The sequence below is a fragment of the Peromyscus leucopus genome, chromosome 23 (genome assembly GCF_004664715.2).
Source record: "Peromyscus leucopus breed LL Stock chromosome 23, UCI_PerLeu_2.1, whole genome shotgun sequence".
Classification (NCBI taxonomy): domain Eukaryota; kingdom Metazoa; phylum Chordata; class Mammalia; order Rodentia; family Cricetidae; genus Peromyscus; species Peromyscus leucopus.
This window is the reverse complement of record NC_051082.1, coordinates 12,396,902-12,414,215: the sequence shown is the minus strand read 5'-3', so window position 1 is coordinate 12,414,215 and position 17,314 is coordinate 12,396,902. Positions and strand designations below refer to the sequence as shown.

At 47.3% G+C, this 17,314-nt stretch overlaps 1 protein-coding gene and 1 non-coding gene across 2 annotated transcripts; both read right to left on the bottom strand.

Annotated features, from left to right (window-relative positions):
• Positions 1–10,824: 10,824 nt before the first annotated feature.
• Rpl6 (ribosomal protein L6) lies at positions 10,825–15,935 on the bottom strand. Its single transcript, XM_028855663.2, has 7 exons — positions 15,914–15,935; positions 14,786–15,046; positions 14,592–14,693; positions 13,444–13,587; positions 12,517–12,565; positions 11,189–11,373; positions 10,825–11,014 (listed from the first exon to the last, which is right to left on the bottom strand). The coding sequence occupies exons 2-7, from the start codon at positions 15,044–15,046 to the stop codon at positions 10,862–10,864; spliced, it is 894 nt and encodes a 297-aa protein (XP_028711496.1). The 5' UTR covers positions 15,914–15,935; the 3' UTR covers positions 10,825–10,861.
• LOC114681914 lies at positions 15,324–15,457 on the bottom strand. The gene has a single exon (XR_003732959.1). It is a non-coding gene; the product is annotated as a small nucleolar RNA SNORA42/SNORA80 family (small nucleolar RNA).
• Positions 15,936–17,314: the final 1,379 nt, after the last annotated feature.

Sequence of the window (17,314 nt, the reverse complement as noted above, 5' to 3'; positions counted from 1 at the left end):
CAGTGGGAGTTCCAGTTCCAGTTACACAGAGAATCCTGTCTTGAAAAACAAAAAAACAAAAAAACAAAAAAAAATTCCTTTTATGTGTATTAGTGTTTTGTCCCCATGCATATCTGTGTACCACGTGTAAGCCTGGTGACATCGAGGTTGGAAGAGCGCTAGGTAAGTCCTCTACCGACTGATCTACATCCCCAGCCCCAATGCATGATTTATGACTCCTTTTCTTGAAATTGTCCCTTCTTTCTTCTTTCTCTTTTTAAATTTTTATTAGATTTTATTGATTTTCTTTTTATGTGTACGTGTCTTTGCTTATATGCATGTGTGTGCACCATGTGCCTAGTGACCCCAGAGTTCAGAAGAGGGCATTGGATTCCCTAGAACTGCAGTTTACAGACAGTTGTGAGCCACCATTTGGGTACTGGGACCTGAACCTTGGTCCTCTGTGAGAACAACAAGTGCTCTTAACTACTGAGCCATCTCTCCAGCCTCTTTCTTTCTTTTTGTTTGTTTGTCTGTTTTTTTCGAGACAGGGTTTCTCTGTGTAGCTTTGGAGCGTGTCCTGGACCTCGCTCTGTAGACCAGGCTGGCCTCAAACTCACAGAGATCCACATGGCTCTGCCTCCCGAGTGCTGGGATTAAAGGCGTGAGCGCATGCGCCACCACTGCCCACCCCTTTCTCTCTTTCTTTCTTTCTTTCTTTTTTTCTTTATTTATTTATTATGTATACAGCATGTATGACTGCAGGCCAGAAGAGGGCGCCAGATCTCATTACAGATGGTTGTGAGCCACCATGTAGTTGCTGGGAATTGAACTCAGGACCTCTGAGTTCAATAGCAGTCGGTGCTCTTAACCTCTGAGCCATCTCTCCAACCCCCTTTCTCTCTTTCTTCACAGGAGCTTATAGCCCAAGCTGCCCTCAAACTTTCTCTGTGGTCAGGAACGACCTTACACCTCTTAATCCTTCTACCCTGCTTTCAGAGTGCTGGGACTACAGTTGCACACCACATATCCAGCTGGAATCAACCTCTGTACCCTTTCTTTGGAGAAAAAAGAATCAAGATGGGGAAAGGAACAAGGGGGCACGTTGCCTGGGTAGCCCCTGATCAAGAGCTCAGAGGAAGATGATACAAGCAAGAAGACCACCTAGGAGTCACCCACCCATGTGGGAGAATTACCTCCCCGAGAGGAGTGAGCTTGTGGAGGGATGTCTAGTGCCCCAGCTGCTGATGCAACGTTTGCTGGCCTTGGCTCAAGCTGGGTCCCTCAGGGATTTTGTAATGTCTCTTGCTTCTGTTGACAGTTCTGTTCCAGCTGATTGTCTGAATGGAGTCCATAATCCTTATTGGGTGCTCAGATATGCAACTGTGGCACGGAGATAAGCAGCCTCTCAGAAGCTGACGGACGGCTGAAAGATAGTTCTGGAAGGAGCTGCCAGGCAAATTTATAAGGGAACTGACAAAGCCAGGAAAGGCACACAAACACATCCGTCAGACACGCACGAACATGCAGCAGAAATTATTTCCATCTCACTAATCGCAGCCTCAAAGAGGAAACGCGCACGCCTCCGCTAGCCATCTCCTTGCGAAGGGATCCAGCAGGCCAGGTTCATTTTGGGGTCTCCTTATTTTCTGCTCTTGGGTGGGTGTGGAAGCAGAAAGGCAAGGAAATCCTAGAAAATCTTCCTGGCGCCCCACTGAATTAGCAGAACTAAGGGACAGCCTCCACCTGGGTGAAAACCCCAAGATGAAGCGGCTTTGAATGCCCCTGTCTTCCTTTGGGATGCCATCACTGTGGACATCTGAAGGATGCCATGTGCTTCGCTGCCCCCTCGTGGGCCTCTGCGGCATTGTTGCCTTAAATTACATATTCCAGCTTGGAAATTTGTAAAAACTATTCATCCCAGCGGCAAACACCTTAGATTAAAGCCATTGGTGGCTGGCTCTTTTTTTTTTTTTTTTTTTTTTTTTTTTTTTTTTTTTTTAGGGGGCAGTTTCAAGACAGGGTTTCTCTGTGTGGCTTTGGAGCCTGTCCTAAAACTCGTTCTGTAGACGAGGCTGGGCTCAAACTCACAGAGATCTTGCCTGCCTCTGCCTCCCAAGTGCTGGGATTAAAGGCATGGGCCACCACCACCCAGCTCATTTTTTTTAAAATAAATTTATTTATTTATTTTACATCCCAGCCACAATTTCTGCTCCCTCTTTTCCTCCAGTGTTTTTTTGAGTCAGGGTCTCCTGAAGCTAAGATTGGCCTTAAACTCACTATGTAGACAAAGGCTAGCCTTGAACTTCTGCTTCTCCTTACCTCAACCCATTTTTACTTTTTTTATTTTATGTGTATGAGTGTTTGTCCATGTCCGTGCACCATCATGCATACAGTACCCATGGAAGCCAGAGAGGGCATCAGATCCCTTTGATTGGAGATACAGACCGCTGTGAGCTGCCACGTGGGTTCTGGGAATTGAACCCTGGCCCTCCGAAAGAACAGCCAGTGCTCTTAACACCCAGTCATGTCTCCAGAAACTTGCTGCTTTATGAATATTCTTATCTTTTTTGTTTGTTTGTTTTGATTTTTTTTTTCCGAGACAAGGTTTCTCTGTGTCGTTTTGATGCCTTTCCTGGATCTCACTCTGTAGACCAGGCTGGCCTTGAACTCATAAAGATCTGCCTGCCTCTGCCTCCCCAGTGCTGGGATTAAAGGCGTGAGTCACCACCGCCAAGCCAATATTCTTATCTTGAAGGGCTCAAAGATTACATGATGTTCTGTTTCTTCCTTTCTCTTCATGATTTTAGGGTACTTCTAGGCTGCTTCCTGGAACATAATCTCATATCCCTTTGTTGGGTTTTTTAATTTTTAAAAAGATTTATTTATTTTACTTTAGGTGTGTGCATGTTTTGTCTGCACGTATATATGTGCATCATGTGTATGTCTATGTCCTCAGAGGTCAGAAGAGGATGTTGGATCTCCTGGGACTGGGGTTACAAAGGGTTATGAGCCACCATGTGGGTGCTGGGAATTAAACCTGGATCCTCTGCAAGAGCAGCAAGTGTTCTAAAGTGCTGAACCATCTCTCCAGCCCCTGGTTGTTGTTATTGTTGAAATAATTATTAACAGATTACATCAGAGAGCCAGGTGGTGGTGTTGCATGTCTTTAATCCCGGCACTTGGGAGGCAGAGGCAGGCAGATCTCTGAGTTTGAGGCTAGCCTGGCTTATAGCGTGAGTTCCAGGACAGCCAGGGCTACACAGAGAAACCCTGTCTCAAAAGCAAAAAAAAATAAAAAATAAAAAAAAAATAAGACAAACAAAAAATTTTACAACAGAGATCTATCTGTGTGTGTAGGGAGGTGTACGTGCACCCGACTATCAGAACATTGGGGATTCTGAGTGAATATTAATAAGGCACTGAGTATCTAGCTGAGTGATAGTGAGAGCTTCCTGGAATATTCAAGTCCAGGATTCTCTCACTAGCACAAGAAAATAATAGTAAGTTAAAACTAGAACTGATGTCGGGCAGTGGTGGCCCATGACATTAATCCCAGCACTGGGGAGCAGAGGCAGATGGATATCTGTGAGTTTGAAGACAGCTTGGTCTACAGAGTGAGTTCCAGGACAGCCAAGGCTACACAGAGAAACCCTGTCTCTAAAAATCGAAAAAAAATAACAAACAAACCAACAACAACAACAAAAAAACCCCTAGGGCTGAGGATGTATCGCAATTGGTTGAATGTTTGTATAGCACGTGCAGAGCTCTGGCTTCATTCTCAGCACTCCACATAATTAACCCGATCACAGTGGCACATGGCCTGGAATTCTGTCCCTCCGGAGGAAGATGCAAGAGGATCAGTAGCCCTTCTATATACAAATGATAAAAGGGCTGAGAAAGAAATCAGAGAAACATCACCCTTTACACCGGCCACAGTAATATACAATGCAAGAGGATCTAGAGCTCAGGCTGTATACTGAGTCTGAAGCCAGCCTGGATTACATGAGATACTGTGTCAAAAAATGAGCTGGATGTGCTGGTGCACGCCTTTAATCGGACCCCTCTGGAGGCAGACACAGGTGGAACTCTGTGTGTTCAAGGCTAGCCTGGTCTACATATCAAATTCCAAACCAGCCAAGGCTGCATGGTGAGAACCTATGTCAAATGACAAAATTAAAGGTAGAGGGAGGGGGCCAGGCAGGAGGGCCCAGCACTCGGGAGGCAGAGCCAGGTGGATCTCTGTGAGTTCGAGGCCAGCCTGGTCTACAGAGCGAGATCCAGGACGGCACCAAAGCTACACAGAGAAAAACTGTCTTGAATACACACACACACACACACACACACACACACACACACACACAAAGGTCGAGGGAGGGAATGGAAGGAGGTGGGAGGAGAAATTTCAGTCCTGATGTAAAAATAAATGAAATAATTTAATTAATAAAAAGACAAAATTAAAAATAAATGAATGAAGAAAGTTTACTTGGGCGTGATGATTCTGCACAAACATCAGACTGAGCAGATTTTCTATTTCTTCAATCTGAAAATCTGTGCCTGCATAGTAATGATTCTCTATCCCTTCCCTCTTGGCCTGTGGCCAGATTCAGATGACCATAATCAGCTTCTCTTTTATGACTTCACCTTCATTGGATTCCACATCTGAGTGGGATCATGCAGTATTTGTCAGCCTGTGCCTTAATTACTACACTTGACATCATGTTCTCCTGACTCAACTGTGTACTGGAAGCTGACTCAGTTTCCCTTTCAAGAGTGAGTAAGTACTCCATTGTATAGATTCACCACAGTTCCTTCATCCAGTTAGATACACATGTTCTTTATATATATTATGCATACAGCATGTATGACTGCAGGCCAGAAGAGGGCACCAGAACTCATTATAGATGGTTGTAAGCCACCATGTGGTTGCTGGGAATTGAACTCAGGACCCCTGGAAGAACAGTCAGTGCTCTTAACCTCTGAGCCATCTCGCCAGCCCAAGATACACATGTTCTGAAGGGACTCTAGCCAGACCAAGCATGGCGAACATGGCTCAGGCAGGCCTTGCCCTCCCCCATCCCCTCTGCCTTGCTAAAAACTGTAAGATCACATTCCTAAAGCAAGCCACCAAGGTCCATTCCCTTATCTGGCCACTCCCTCCTCCTGAGGCTGACTACCAAGATCCAGCTATCAAAGTATTGAAGTCCAGTCATCAAAGCCCCCTTTGGCTCATCTCATTAACATGCCCAATTAAAATGAAGCACCTCATCCTAATACTAGATTTCCCCTTTTGCCTTTATAAACTGCTATTTATTGATGTGCCACATCTGTCTCCTCTTTACGCAGAGGCAGTCCTTTGCCCCCACCTCCCCTGGGACAAATGCCCTTCCCCCTCTCCCTTGTCCCCTTCATCCTCTGTCTCCTGTCTTTGACTCTTATTCCCTGCCTTCTGTCCCTCTGGGGCATATAACCCCCCTTGTGCTGAGAACTTGACCTTGGGGTGCCCTGAGCCAATACCAGTCCTTTTGTGTTCAATCCTCATCTGGGCTATGGTCAAGAATGCTACTCTCTGTGGCTGGAGAGACGGCTCAGCGGTCAAGAGCTCAGGGTCTCAGAGGACATGGGTTCCATTCCCAGCACCCACACGGCAGCTCATTGCTGCCTGTGACTCCGGTTTCAGGGGATCCAATACCTTCACACAGACCACATATGCAGGCAAAACATGAATGCACATGAAATGAAAATAAATAATAAAAAAAAAAGAATGCTACCATCTACCTTAGTTTCCTGGTTTCCCCAGTCTCTCTCCTACTCTAGACTCTACACAGTGATCATTCAAAAAAATACAGCATTGTTTGTCTACCTTTAATTTGGAGTCTCCCTGCCTGGCTCCCTAGTGTCCCTCACAAAATCCCCAGAGTCATGTTCTGGCTCAGCTGTAGTGTCACTTCCCACAATTCCCTGTGGATCACAGGCTGTTTAACGTCATCTGTGTCTTACCCAAGCTCTGCCTGAGTCTCTGCTAGATTAGAAACATGATTCTTGTCCTGGTGTTCTGGAACTTGCTCCGAAGTAGATCATGCTGGCCTAAAACTCAAGAGATCCACCCGCCTCTGCCTCCCAGCACCACCTGGCTTTTCATCTCTTCTTAGCCTGCCCCTCTAGGTCCCACAGTGGCTGCCATGCCTGGGGGGAGTCCAAGAGCAGCTGCTGACCGGTCAGCCGCCCCACCCTCCCTCCTGCACACCCACCATCCTTGATATCAGCCCCAGCTCCCGCTCCTATGAGCCAGCTGGGCCTTATGGTTCAGATGGCGTCCACAGCTACAGGCACAGTCATGGGCTCAGCTATGGGGCACGTAATCAGCAGCACACTGACCAGCACCTTCAGTGGGGAAGCTCTGAGCTTTCCCAGCCTGTGTGGTCCAGCAGGCTCCCACACGTCCTGCTACACATCCCCTGCAGGTGGGACCCAGCTCCTGTGAGATCAAGCAGTTCTGGACTGAACACCTGGACTCTTTGACCTATCCCTGTTCGAGGGCTTCAGGGAGGACCAAGGTCTGGGCTCCCTGCCCTGATGTAGGAGTCCTAGGTTATGGCTTTTACCCCATCTAACCCCTCAGGAACAGCTGGACCGCAATTAGATTGTACCTGGGAGTGAGGAGAGGATTTCTCACCCCACAGATTAACAAAAGACATGTGTTCAATTAAAGAGTTTACTTAAAAACAAAATAATTCATCCATGCCTTTTGTTTGTTTTCAAGACAGGGTTTCTCTGTGTAGTTTTGGTGCCTATTCTGGATCTCGCTCTGTAGACCAGGCTGGCCTCGAACTCACAGAGATCTACCTAGCTCTGCCTCCCGAGTGCTGGGATTAAAGGCGTGCCCTTTAAAAAAAAAAGATTTATTTATTATGTAGTGTTCTGTCTGCACGTATGCTGGCACACCAGAAGAAGGTACCAGATCTCATTATGGATTGTTGTAAATTACCATGTGGTTACTGGGAATTGAACCCCGAACCTCTGAAAGGGTGGCTAGTGTTCTTAACCATGCACTGGTGGTCTTTTGCCTGTGTATATTCTGTGAGAGGGTGTTGGATCTCCTGGAACATGAGTTACAGTTGTGAGCTGCTTTGTGGGTGCTGAGAATTGAATTTAGGTCCCCTAGAAGAGCAGTCACTGCTCTTAACCACTGAGCCATCTTTCCAGGCCCCCATTTTTTTTTTTTTTTTTAATATATGACTATCTTGGGTTTAACAGTTTTCTATGAATTTGTAGTCACCAAAAAGTTGTGAATATCTTATCTGGAAACAGGGCCTATGCAAAGCGATTAGGGTTGCCATAATGTTATTAGTTGCCTTTTTTATTAATTTGTGTCTGTGCGCACATATGCCTGTATAAGCCTTTATATACCCATGTGTGTGTCTGAGTATACATGTATTTATGAATGTGTGTATATTTACATGTGTACACATGGGTGTAAACGACTGTGTGGTTGAAGTGTGAACACATGTAAATGCACTGATGCACACAGCTATTGGTTCCCATGAGGTAGAGCAGAACATCACTGAACTGGAAGCCCTCTCTTTTACCTAGGCTGGCTGACCAATGACCTCTGGGGATCCCCTCGTCTCTGCCCGCTAGCTGAGGCTACAGGTACCTGCAGCCATGTACAGCTTCTTGCACAGGTGCCGGGGATTTGAATTCATGTTTACAGAGCAAGCGCTCTTCTCCACTGAGCGCCTTCCCAATGCTGAAGCAGCAACTTACACATCTCATTCATTATCCTTTCTTCCTATTGGTATTTGAGGACCCTGATGGGACCCTGGTGCTCTAGTGGTACCTGTACATGCACCTGTTAGGGTGAATCTCAGTAAAAACAGAAAGCTTTTTTATGCTCACACAGGTAAGCACAGCTGTGCCATCAAGACAAATGAATAACTTTAAAAAAAAAAAAAAAAAAGAAAAAAAAGAAAAGGATGGGGGCTGGAGAGACGGCTCAGCGGTTAAGAGCACTGGCTGTTCTTCCAAAGGTCCTGAGTTCAATTCCCAGCAACCACATGGTGGCTCACAACCATCTGTAATGAGGTCTGGTGTCCTCTTCTGGCCTGCAGGTAAACATGTAGGCAGAAAACTGTATACATAATAAATAAATCTTTAAAAAAAAAAAAAAAAAAAAAAAAGGATGAATGTCAGGCACACTTGGTTTTACATTTACCTAAGCAGAGTTTTCTTGCTCCTGGGAAGTGGAATTAACATTATAATTTAACTTTGGTCAGCAGACCTGGCCTAACTCATGATGGGGGACATGGGAAGGGGGAATCCACTTGTGTGAACAGTGTGTCCCAAGCTTGCAAGCAGGAAGACAAATCAAGAGGAACTTTAAGAGCCAATGGTTAAGAGCATGGGCTGCTCTTCCAAAGGTTGTAGGTTCATTCCCAGCAGTAACTCGAGTTCCAGGGTTATCTATGGCACACATACACGCAGGCAAAACACTCAAATTAAAAAAAAAAAAAAAAAAAGGGGGGGGGGCCTGAGAAATGGCTCAGAGGTTAAGAACACTGGCTGTTCTTCCAGAGGTCCTGAGTTCAATTCCCAGCACCATATGGTGGTTCACAACCATCTGTAATGAGATCTGGCACCCTCTTCTGGCCTGCAGGGATACATGCAAACAGAACACTGCATACATAATACATAAATAAATATCTTTAAAAAAAAAAAAAAGGCAAGCCAATCTAGGGCCAGCAACATGACTCTGGGTAAAAGCACTTGCTGACTTGTGTTCCGTTGTCCTCTGACCTCTACAAGCATAGTCTGGCCTACATTATGCCCACATGCATTCAATAATTATCTCTCAATTTTGAAAAAAATGAAGTTGCCAAGCAGTGGTGGTGCATGGCTTTAATCCTAGTGTGTTTGAGAGGCAGACAGGCAGACCTGAGTTTGAGACCAGCCTGGCCTACAGAGCGAGTTCCAGGACAGCCAGGGATACACAGAAGCTCTGTCCCCAAAACCAAAATGACAAAGCAAAATTCCCTAATGGAACAACTAATTCTAATATAAAAACAGGTACTGGGCAGTGGTGGCGCATGCCTTTAATCCCAGCACTTGGGAGGCAGAGGCAGGCGGATCTCTGTGAGATCGAGGCCAGCCTGGGCTACCAAGTGAGCTCCAGGAAAGGTACAAAGCTACACAAAGAAAACCTGTCTCGAAAAACCAAAAACAAAAAAAGGTACTTTGGTACTCACTGGGCACAAAAACAGGTATATCACCTAGTGTAATCTAGGGTCCCTACTAGTTACAATTCATTAACCCAGCAAAATAAGACCTCACAATACAGAACCTATTAACAATACCATTTGTCATAATTCCAACAGGGGGCTGGAGAGATGCTCCCGTTATGAGCACTTGTTACTCTTGCAGCATATCCATATTGGTTCACAACAATCCCAAATTCCTTTTTAGGGGGATCCCTGGGGATCAGACATGCATGTGGTGCACACATTCATGCAGACAAAAACACTTAGAAAAGGCTGGGCGGTGGTGGCACAAGCCTTTAATACCAGCACTTGGGAGGCAGATGTAGGTAGATCTCAGTGAGTTTGAGGACAGACAGGGCTATACAGAAAACTGTCTTGAAAAACCTAAACGAAACACTAAGAAATCAGTGGTGCTGGAAAGATGGCTCTTGCAGTGGGCTGGGGTCAGATTGCCAGCCATGGCCTGATGGTTTACACCCTTCCCAACTCCAGTTCAAAGGGATGAGGCAGTTTTTTAACCTTAGGACACCAAGAATACATGTGGTATACAAAATGCATATACTTTACCACCATGCCTGGCTCATGAGGCTTTTCATGAGCTGGATAGCATACAGCCACGATCTAATAGCATACAAAGCACGCATGTCTTCTGTTAAGAACTGGAGTGGGATGATGAATGTATTCTGTATATTGAGACTCAAATACACAATTTCAGGATTGGAAGATGAGCTAACAGCTAGGCAGAAATGGTTTATTTTTAATGGTTTACCTGAAAGGAAGACTCTTGTCATCCCCACCTAATTTAGCTTAGATATGTTCAAGCAGGACGATTCTACTTTTTTGGGGGTGTGTTTGTATGTTTTTTGAGACAGGATTTCTCTGTGTAGCCCTGGCAGTCCTGGAACTCAGAACCACTGAGGCACTGCCTCTGCCTCCCTGGGATTAAAGGTTTGGGCCACCACTGCCTGGCTAACTCCACTGTTTTTTAATCTGTTAAGGGCGGAAGGAAATTCAAGAAGAGCTGGGTGTTGTGGTGCATGCCTATGCAATCCCAGCACTCGGGAAGCAGAGGCAGGCAGATCTCTGTTGAGTTAGAGAAACCCCGCCTCAAAATAATTAAAATATTTGCAACAAAGCAAGACACTAATGAATCCAAGGCCAAGAATGCTGGTCCTAGCACTTGGGCGGCAGAGCCAGGCGGATCTGAGTTCGAGGCCAGCCTGGGCTACAGAGCGAGGTCCAGGAAAGGTGCAAAGCTACACAGAGAAACCCTGTCTCAAAAAACAAAAAAGAATGCTGGTCCAAAACTGTGAGGACAAGCCCACAACACACACCACTCCCAGCAACCCCTCTGTAAGAGGTAAAACTACACCCACAGTAAAAGTTAGCCATCGCTGTGTGTGTGCCCAAAACCCACCACTAGGTGGGGCGAGGGGTATAGACAGCAGGGTCTGGGAGCTCGCTAGACGGCCAGCCTAGCACATGGGTTTCAGATCAAGTAGGAGAGCCTCTTACTGAAAGGGCCAGAGGAAGACAAGGAATACCTCCAAAGTACGCACCCAACACGTGAACACACAAAAGACACAAAGAAACACATGACGTTGTTTAATTAGGTTGTTAGCAATTTAGAAAACCAGTTTGTGAGGATACATCCCGTTCGTCAGAGAGAACTGAGATCGCAGGTAGCCCTGGAGCTGAGGAACAGCTTTGATTTTTGGCAAAATCTGCGAGTCCACAGCTTTCTGATCAGTCTTTCGCTGCTCTGTAATCTCGTATTTCTACAGAGAAAAGGAAACATTTAGAACCAGCACTCCCTAGAAACAGTCCTACTTCTTTCTCAGGGACTGATAAAAGCAACTCCACCCCACCCCACCCCCGCCCCCAGGGCTTGTCCACTCTAAGAGCAGCAGACCAACGACAACTAAGGTCACCCTTGCCATCTCCAACCTCACCTCCTTCTCAGTGTCGAAGATCTCCCCCTCCTGGTGCCTGGGCTTGCGCAGCTGCTTCTTCTTGAAGTAAGTGTCAGTCAGGTGTTTGGGGATTTTAACCTTGCTGATGTCAACTTTTGTAGAGGTGGCGATGACAAATTTCTGGTGTGTTCTTCGCAGAGGAACTCTGTTGAGGGCAAGAGGTCCTGAGGGAAAAATTTAAATTAGATGGATCCAAGTTTGAGAAATAAGAATTAACATTGAAGAATTAAGATCTGGTCTGTGCATGGTGAGGGAGAGGAAGGTGGATCTCGTTGAGTTTAAGGCCAGATTGGTCTACATAGTGAGACTCTGTTTCAAACAAGCAGACAAAAAGGTTAACTGGGGCAGAGACCTAAAAAGATGGTTCTGTGGTTAAATGCAATGGTCACTCTCTCAGAAGACCCTTAATTGGATTCCTAGCATCCAGAGGGTCCACAACTGCCTAATTTGGAAAATGCCATCTGCTCCAAAAACCCGTCTATCCAGGGCCTTTCTCTCACCCTGCCTTTTCAAGGGACCCAGGTGTGAAGAGGGCCATCTTTTACACAGGCTGGCTGAAATTATGGAGTATGCTTGTCTGGAACCATTCTCTCCTTACTGCTGTCCTTGAGATCTTCCTGTCTCTGCCTCCTGAGCACTGGGATTAAAGGTGTGCTCCACCCCACCCAGCCATCTTTCACATTTCATCTGTCTAGAAACGCCCCATGCTAGTGTGTACAGCTCCAAGAATGTTATGGGGCCAAAAAGTCACATTGCTATCAAAACCTGCAGCACTTAGAATCAAGTGTCCTGATCCTGTCACTTTCTCTACCTGGCACACTGTGTAGAGTACATTTGCACGTGCCATACTACACACACACAGTATACCAGGTGTAGGGGAGGGTACACCTTGCACAAGTCCCCTTTCCCCTTGTACTGTGTAACTCCTAGGGATCAAACTCAGGCTCTCAAGCATTTATTTACCCACTAGGCCACGGCTTTAATTAAACCCGACTGCCATAGAAAAATAAATGGACAGTGGCTGGTGAGACAGGAGGACAGGAAGGCCTGAATTGTCCTCTAACCTCCATATGTACTTCCTGCCACAAAAAACCTAAGGGTGTGTCTCAACTTCACTGCAGGAAAGCTGAGGCAGGAGGAGTGCTGTGAGTCTGAGGCCAGCTGGAGCTACAAGCCTGTCTCAAGTCAGGAACAGTGATTGGCACCCGCAATCTCAACACTTAGGAAGCAGAAGGATTGGGACAAGGCTATCCTGGGCTCCATGACACCCTGCCAAAACAAAAAATACTAAGCATTTTCTTTCTTACCAGTCACAAGTAGCAAGCCGCTGGCCAGCTGCTTCAGGAAAACCACTCTCTGGAAGTCAAACAGAAAATAACATTTAGCAATTGAATCCCAACTTCTGAATTAGCCAAAGCACAAAGTCAGTAAAGGAAAGGTCTAAGGCAGTGGCTCTCAACCTTCCTAATTCTGCGATCCATTAAACACTTCCTCATGTCGTGGTGTCCCCCAACCATAAAACTGTTGCTACTTCGTAACTGTAACTTTGCTACTACTCTGCCAGGTGGTGGTAGTGGTAGCGCAGGCCTTTAATCCCAGCACTCTGGAGGCAGAGCCAGGCAAATCTCTGAGTTCAAGGCCAGCCTGGTCTACAGAGTGAGTTCCAGGTCAGGCACCAAAGCTACACAGAAAAACCCTGTCTCAAAAAACAATCAAACAAACAAAAACCACCACCTTTGCTACTGTTATGAACTATAACGTAAATACCTGACATGCAGATGATTTAAGGTGGCTTCAAAGGGATCAAGACCCACAGGTTGAGAAACACTGTTTAGACCGCCTAAAGGCAGTTGTGGGAACACACACATATAATCCAACACCCAGAAAGTAGAAGCAAGAGGATCGTGGGTTCAAGCCCAGGCTGGGCTTCATGAGGTCTTCCCCAAAAAATTTTTTGGGGGAAGAAATTTACACCACCAAAAGGCAATTACTATCCACACAGCCCAGCTAATCAAGTAAGGAAGTAAATCACATACACAATTCATGCAGCATCAAAGACAGCATATATAAAGGTTAAACAACATCTGCAGTATGTAAAAAAAAGCAGAATGCACTAGGCAAGCAAGGACCAGGCTTTGATGAGTGATGAGGCTGCTTCAGAACATAAATCACAAATCCCCCCACAGACCACAGAAAACAAGCCTATGATCCAACTCCCTGTGGACACTGCTCACCTTGCCCCTGTGGCGCCCTGTGAGGATGATCAGGACGGTCCCAGGAGTGATGCTGGCCCGAAGCCTTCTCACGTGCTGACTGAAGGGCTTTTTGCCATGGCTCAGCAGCTTCCGAGGCACATCTTCGGTAGGATAATACCTGGGCTGGAGAGAGTACAAGCACCATACTTAAAGCTGCTCAGACCAGGAGGGCTGAGTTCAGAGACACAGCCTCCTAAACCCTAAAAAAGCACCAGAAACAATATGAAACGTTATCTCTATACCTTGCATAGCCCCTCTAAGCCAACCAGAGTGTTTTTCTGTAGACCAGGCTTGCCTAGAACTCAAGAGACCCATCTTGCCCCTCCCAAGTGCTGGGATTAAAGCCTGGCTTAAGATTCACTTTAAATTATGTCCTTCTGTGTCCCAGGCCAGCACTGAATAACCCTTGGAGTTACAAGTCAACAGTCTGTGGTGGATACTGGGAACAGAATTCAGGCTCTTAACCACTAAGCCATCTCTCCAGCCCCTCAAGCTTTTTCCCCCCCAACACAAGGTTTCTCTGTATAGCCTCTAGAATCCTGGGATTAAAGGCAGGTGCCACCACTCCCCCGAATTCTACTAATGCACTTCTGCAGAATGCTTCAGCCAGATATGGGGGAGGCAGGATAACAGGGAATTTCATGTCAGCGCAGGCTGAGACCCTTTCTCGAGTACAATAACAAGGTGGGGGGGAGACATGGTTTGTTTTCCCATGAAGATGAAGTATGTCAAACCTCTCCTACCTCAGCAGACTCCCAGCAGCAGAAACACAACTCACGCCCATTTATCCACAAATGAAAACAAAGGGCTTGTTACATTAACTCTCACAATCCAGACTTGCATTGCCGGCAACAGAGAAGCCAGGACTCTGGTGTGCTGGACCCCCAGAGCTACACCCCAGCCTGACAACTCATACCTAAGCACACCAAACTGACACAGCCTCTCTTTCACCTGACCCTGAGAAAAACAACACAACCTACCCAAAGTTACCACGCAAACTTAAGAGCCTAGAATCAGCTCTTCCAGCCATCTGGCATACGCACGCACGCACGCACTTACGCACGCACACGCACACCCCTACACATCCTTCACATTTAAATCCCACTCCCACCTCCTCCAGCTCTTACCATTTTTCGAAGCTTCACCACCCGGGTCCCGCCGTTCTTGTCACCACCAACCGGTTTTGTGACAGTAGCAAGGACCTTCTCCTTTTTCTTCTTCTTTTCAACCTGCCAAGACAAACGCCGTCAAGGAGGGCGGCGGCGGGCAGCCACCGGTGCGCGGCGTGATGGTGGTGGGGGCAGTCCCTTCCTTTTCTTACCTTGGTTTTGGCCGCTGAGTACTTTCTTTTGTACAAGGCCTTTCTGGAATACATAGCAGATCGGGAGTACCTGCCGATCCCTCGAACCAGGACAGGGTTCCGGCTGCAGTGGGGCTTCCCCTTCTTGGTCTTTTTAACCTTGGGGTCACCCTTTTTGGCGGCGGCGGCGCCGGCACCAGCGGCAGGGGCATCACCGCCAGCCTTCTTGGCCGCGGGTTTCTTCTCTTTTGTGTCAGGCTTTTTGCCCTTTTCACCCGCCATCTGGTGATGTTAAAATAATAATAATAAAGGCATTTTCATCAACCACCCGTTAACAAGCCAGTACCCAAACCAACCTGCCGCTTGCAACAGGTCTGCCTCCCAAACGCCACACGTGTCAACGTCTAGGACCCAATTAGTTTTTTTTTTTTTTCGCACGTAGTGGCTCACTATTTTATCCTTCCACTCCGCGAACCAGAAAAATCTAAGGCCGTCTTCGGAAGCGTCCACCCGGCAAGGAAGCCCCCCCCTGCTTCAATGCAGCCCGCTGTCCCCATTTTACTGTACGACCCACTTCAGGGCCAGCAGCCTACGGGCGGAGGCCAGGCCATGGTTCGGGGCCACGGGTTGCTCTAGCACGGGACACTATGACAGGCCCAGGGCCACGGGCCTGCCATAAATCCAAACCCATGCACTCGCTCGGGACTTTGGGAAGACCGCCTCTCCCTGGGGTCACCAACTCGGCCGAGATGGCAAAACCAGGGACACTCTCCGGGCGACTTCCGGGGAGGGGGGCGCCGCGGAAGCAGTGTCTCGCTCCCGTCGCAAAACCCAACGTGGCCGAGGCGGGCTCTGCGGGCGAGTTCTGGAACCCCAACCCCGGCGGAGGGGACGCACCTCGCCGCACAGACCCTCTAAGACTCCCCCGGGCTACGGCGGCCGGTGAGGCCCGGCGGCCGTCTCGGGCGCTACGCTCGCTCTTCGCCCTCTTCCAACCCGCGCCGGCAGAAAGGAAGCTCCCGAGAGGCCCGGCGAGTGACCTCGACCACAGCGGGCCCCGGGCGGTGGCCCTCGGACGTCCCCCGCCTGCGGATGGGCCGAGATTGGGGTCCCGAGGACGGCTCTCGCGCAGACGCCCGCCATGCCTACCTTGCAAGATGGGAAAGAGAACTAAGGTCCCGGCTTCCGGTCTATAAGCGATGACGGGAGGTGGCCAAGATCACTTCCTTCCTGTGTGGGACATCATGGGAAATGTAGTTTTTTTCCTTATACCGTGGGCGCCGCAACATACCCTGACTGGGAAATGCTTTTCCTTAAGCGGTAAGGGCGGATGAGAGGGCTCAGCGCGTAAAGGCGCTTTCTTCCAAAGCTACGATCAGAATTTGATCCTCGCGACCCATGCGGTGGAAGTCGAGAACGGGCTTTGCAGAGTTGTCCCCCGACCTCCGTGAACGCTCACACACAAAAATGGTAATTAAAAAATAAAACCTTAAATTAATAAAAAAGTGTTTGTTCCTATTAAAAGTTTAGACTAAGCTAGTGTTCTTTGAAAAATAAACGACAGAGTCTATGTGACAGTTCCTTGCTTTTTCAATTACATTTTTATTCACTTCAGGTGCATGTTTATGTATGTGGGGGTAGGTGCATACCACTGCCTACAGGTGGAGGATAGAGAACACCTTGGGGGAGTCAGTGCTCTGCTTCCAGCACATGAGTCCTAGGGATCCACTCAGGTCATCACACCAGCCATACAGATCACAACTCTTTTCTGCTTCACAGTGTTTAGAACATGTACACACATCAATTGCGATACTCCTGACTCAAATTCCTATTGTTTTCTATTTGTCTGGTACCTGTTGCTAGTGGTAGGAGCTTTTCACTTGGATTTCTATGTATATATGTGCATAAGTGTGTGTATGTGTGTGTGTGTGTGTGTGTGTGTGTGTGTGTGTTGTGCATGTGGAGGTCAGAGGACAACTTACAAGAATCAATTCTGTAGTTCCACCATGTGGGTCCCAGGGATGGGATGGAACTCAAGAGGGTTTTTTTTTTTTTTTTTTTTTTTGGCAAGCATCTTTACATGTCCTTGGCCCGTCACTGTGATTTCCTCAGCACCAGACTTCTGGCTAAGTAAGGTGACATGATAGTGATGACATGTCCCTGAAGATACCAGAGACCACAAAGAAGGGCTGTGAAAGACACATGCCTTAGAATAGAAGCCAGTCTCTTTCTCCCCGACCCCTTTTTGTTTTTTGTTTGTTTGTTTTATGATTTATTGCCAGGCGGTGGTGGCGCACGCCTTTAACTCAGGAGACAGAGCCAGGCTGATCTCTGTGTCTCTGTGAGTTCAAGGCCAGCCTGGTCTACAGAGCAAGATCCAGGACAGGCACCAAAACTACACAGATAAAGCCTGTCTCGAAAAAACAAACAAACAAACAAACAAATGAAAAGATTTATTATTCTGTCTAAACGTATGCCTGCACACCAGAAGAGGGCACCAGATCTCATTATAGTTGATTGTGCCACCATGTGGTTGCTGGGAATTGAACT

Excerpts from the sequence above, each read along its gene's own strand:
- Rpl6 (XM_028855663.2), bottom strand. The coding sequence starts at position 15,046 with ATGGCGGGTGAAAAGGGCAAAAAGCCTGACACAAAAGAGAAGAAACCC. Across the intron at positions 13,588-14,591 it reads TGGTGAAGCTTCGAAAAATG|CCCAGGTATTATCCTACCGA; the intron begins GTAAGAGCTGGA and ends TACTCTCTCCAG. Across the intron at positions 11,015-11,188 it reads TCTTCGACACTGAGAAGGAG|AAATACGAGATTACAGAGCA; the intron begins GTGAGGTTGGAG and ends TTTTCTCTGTAG.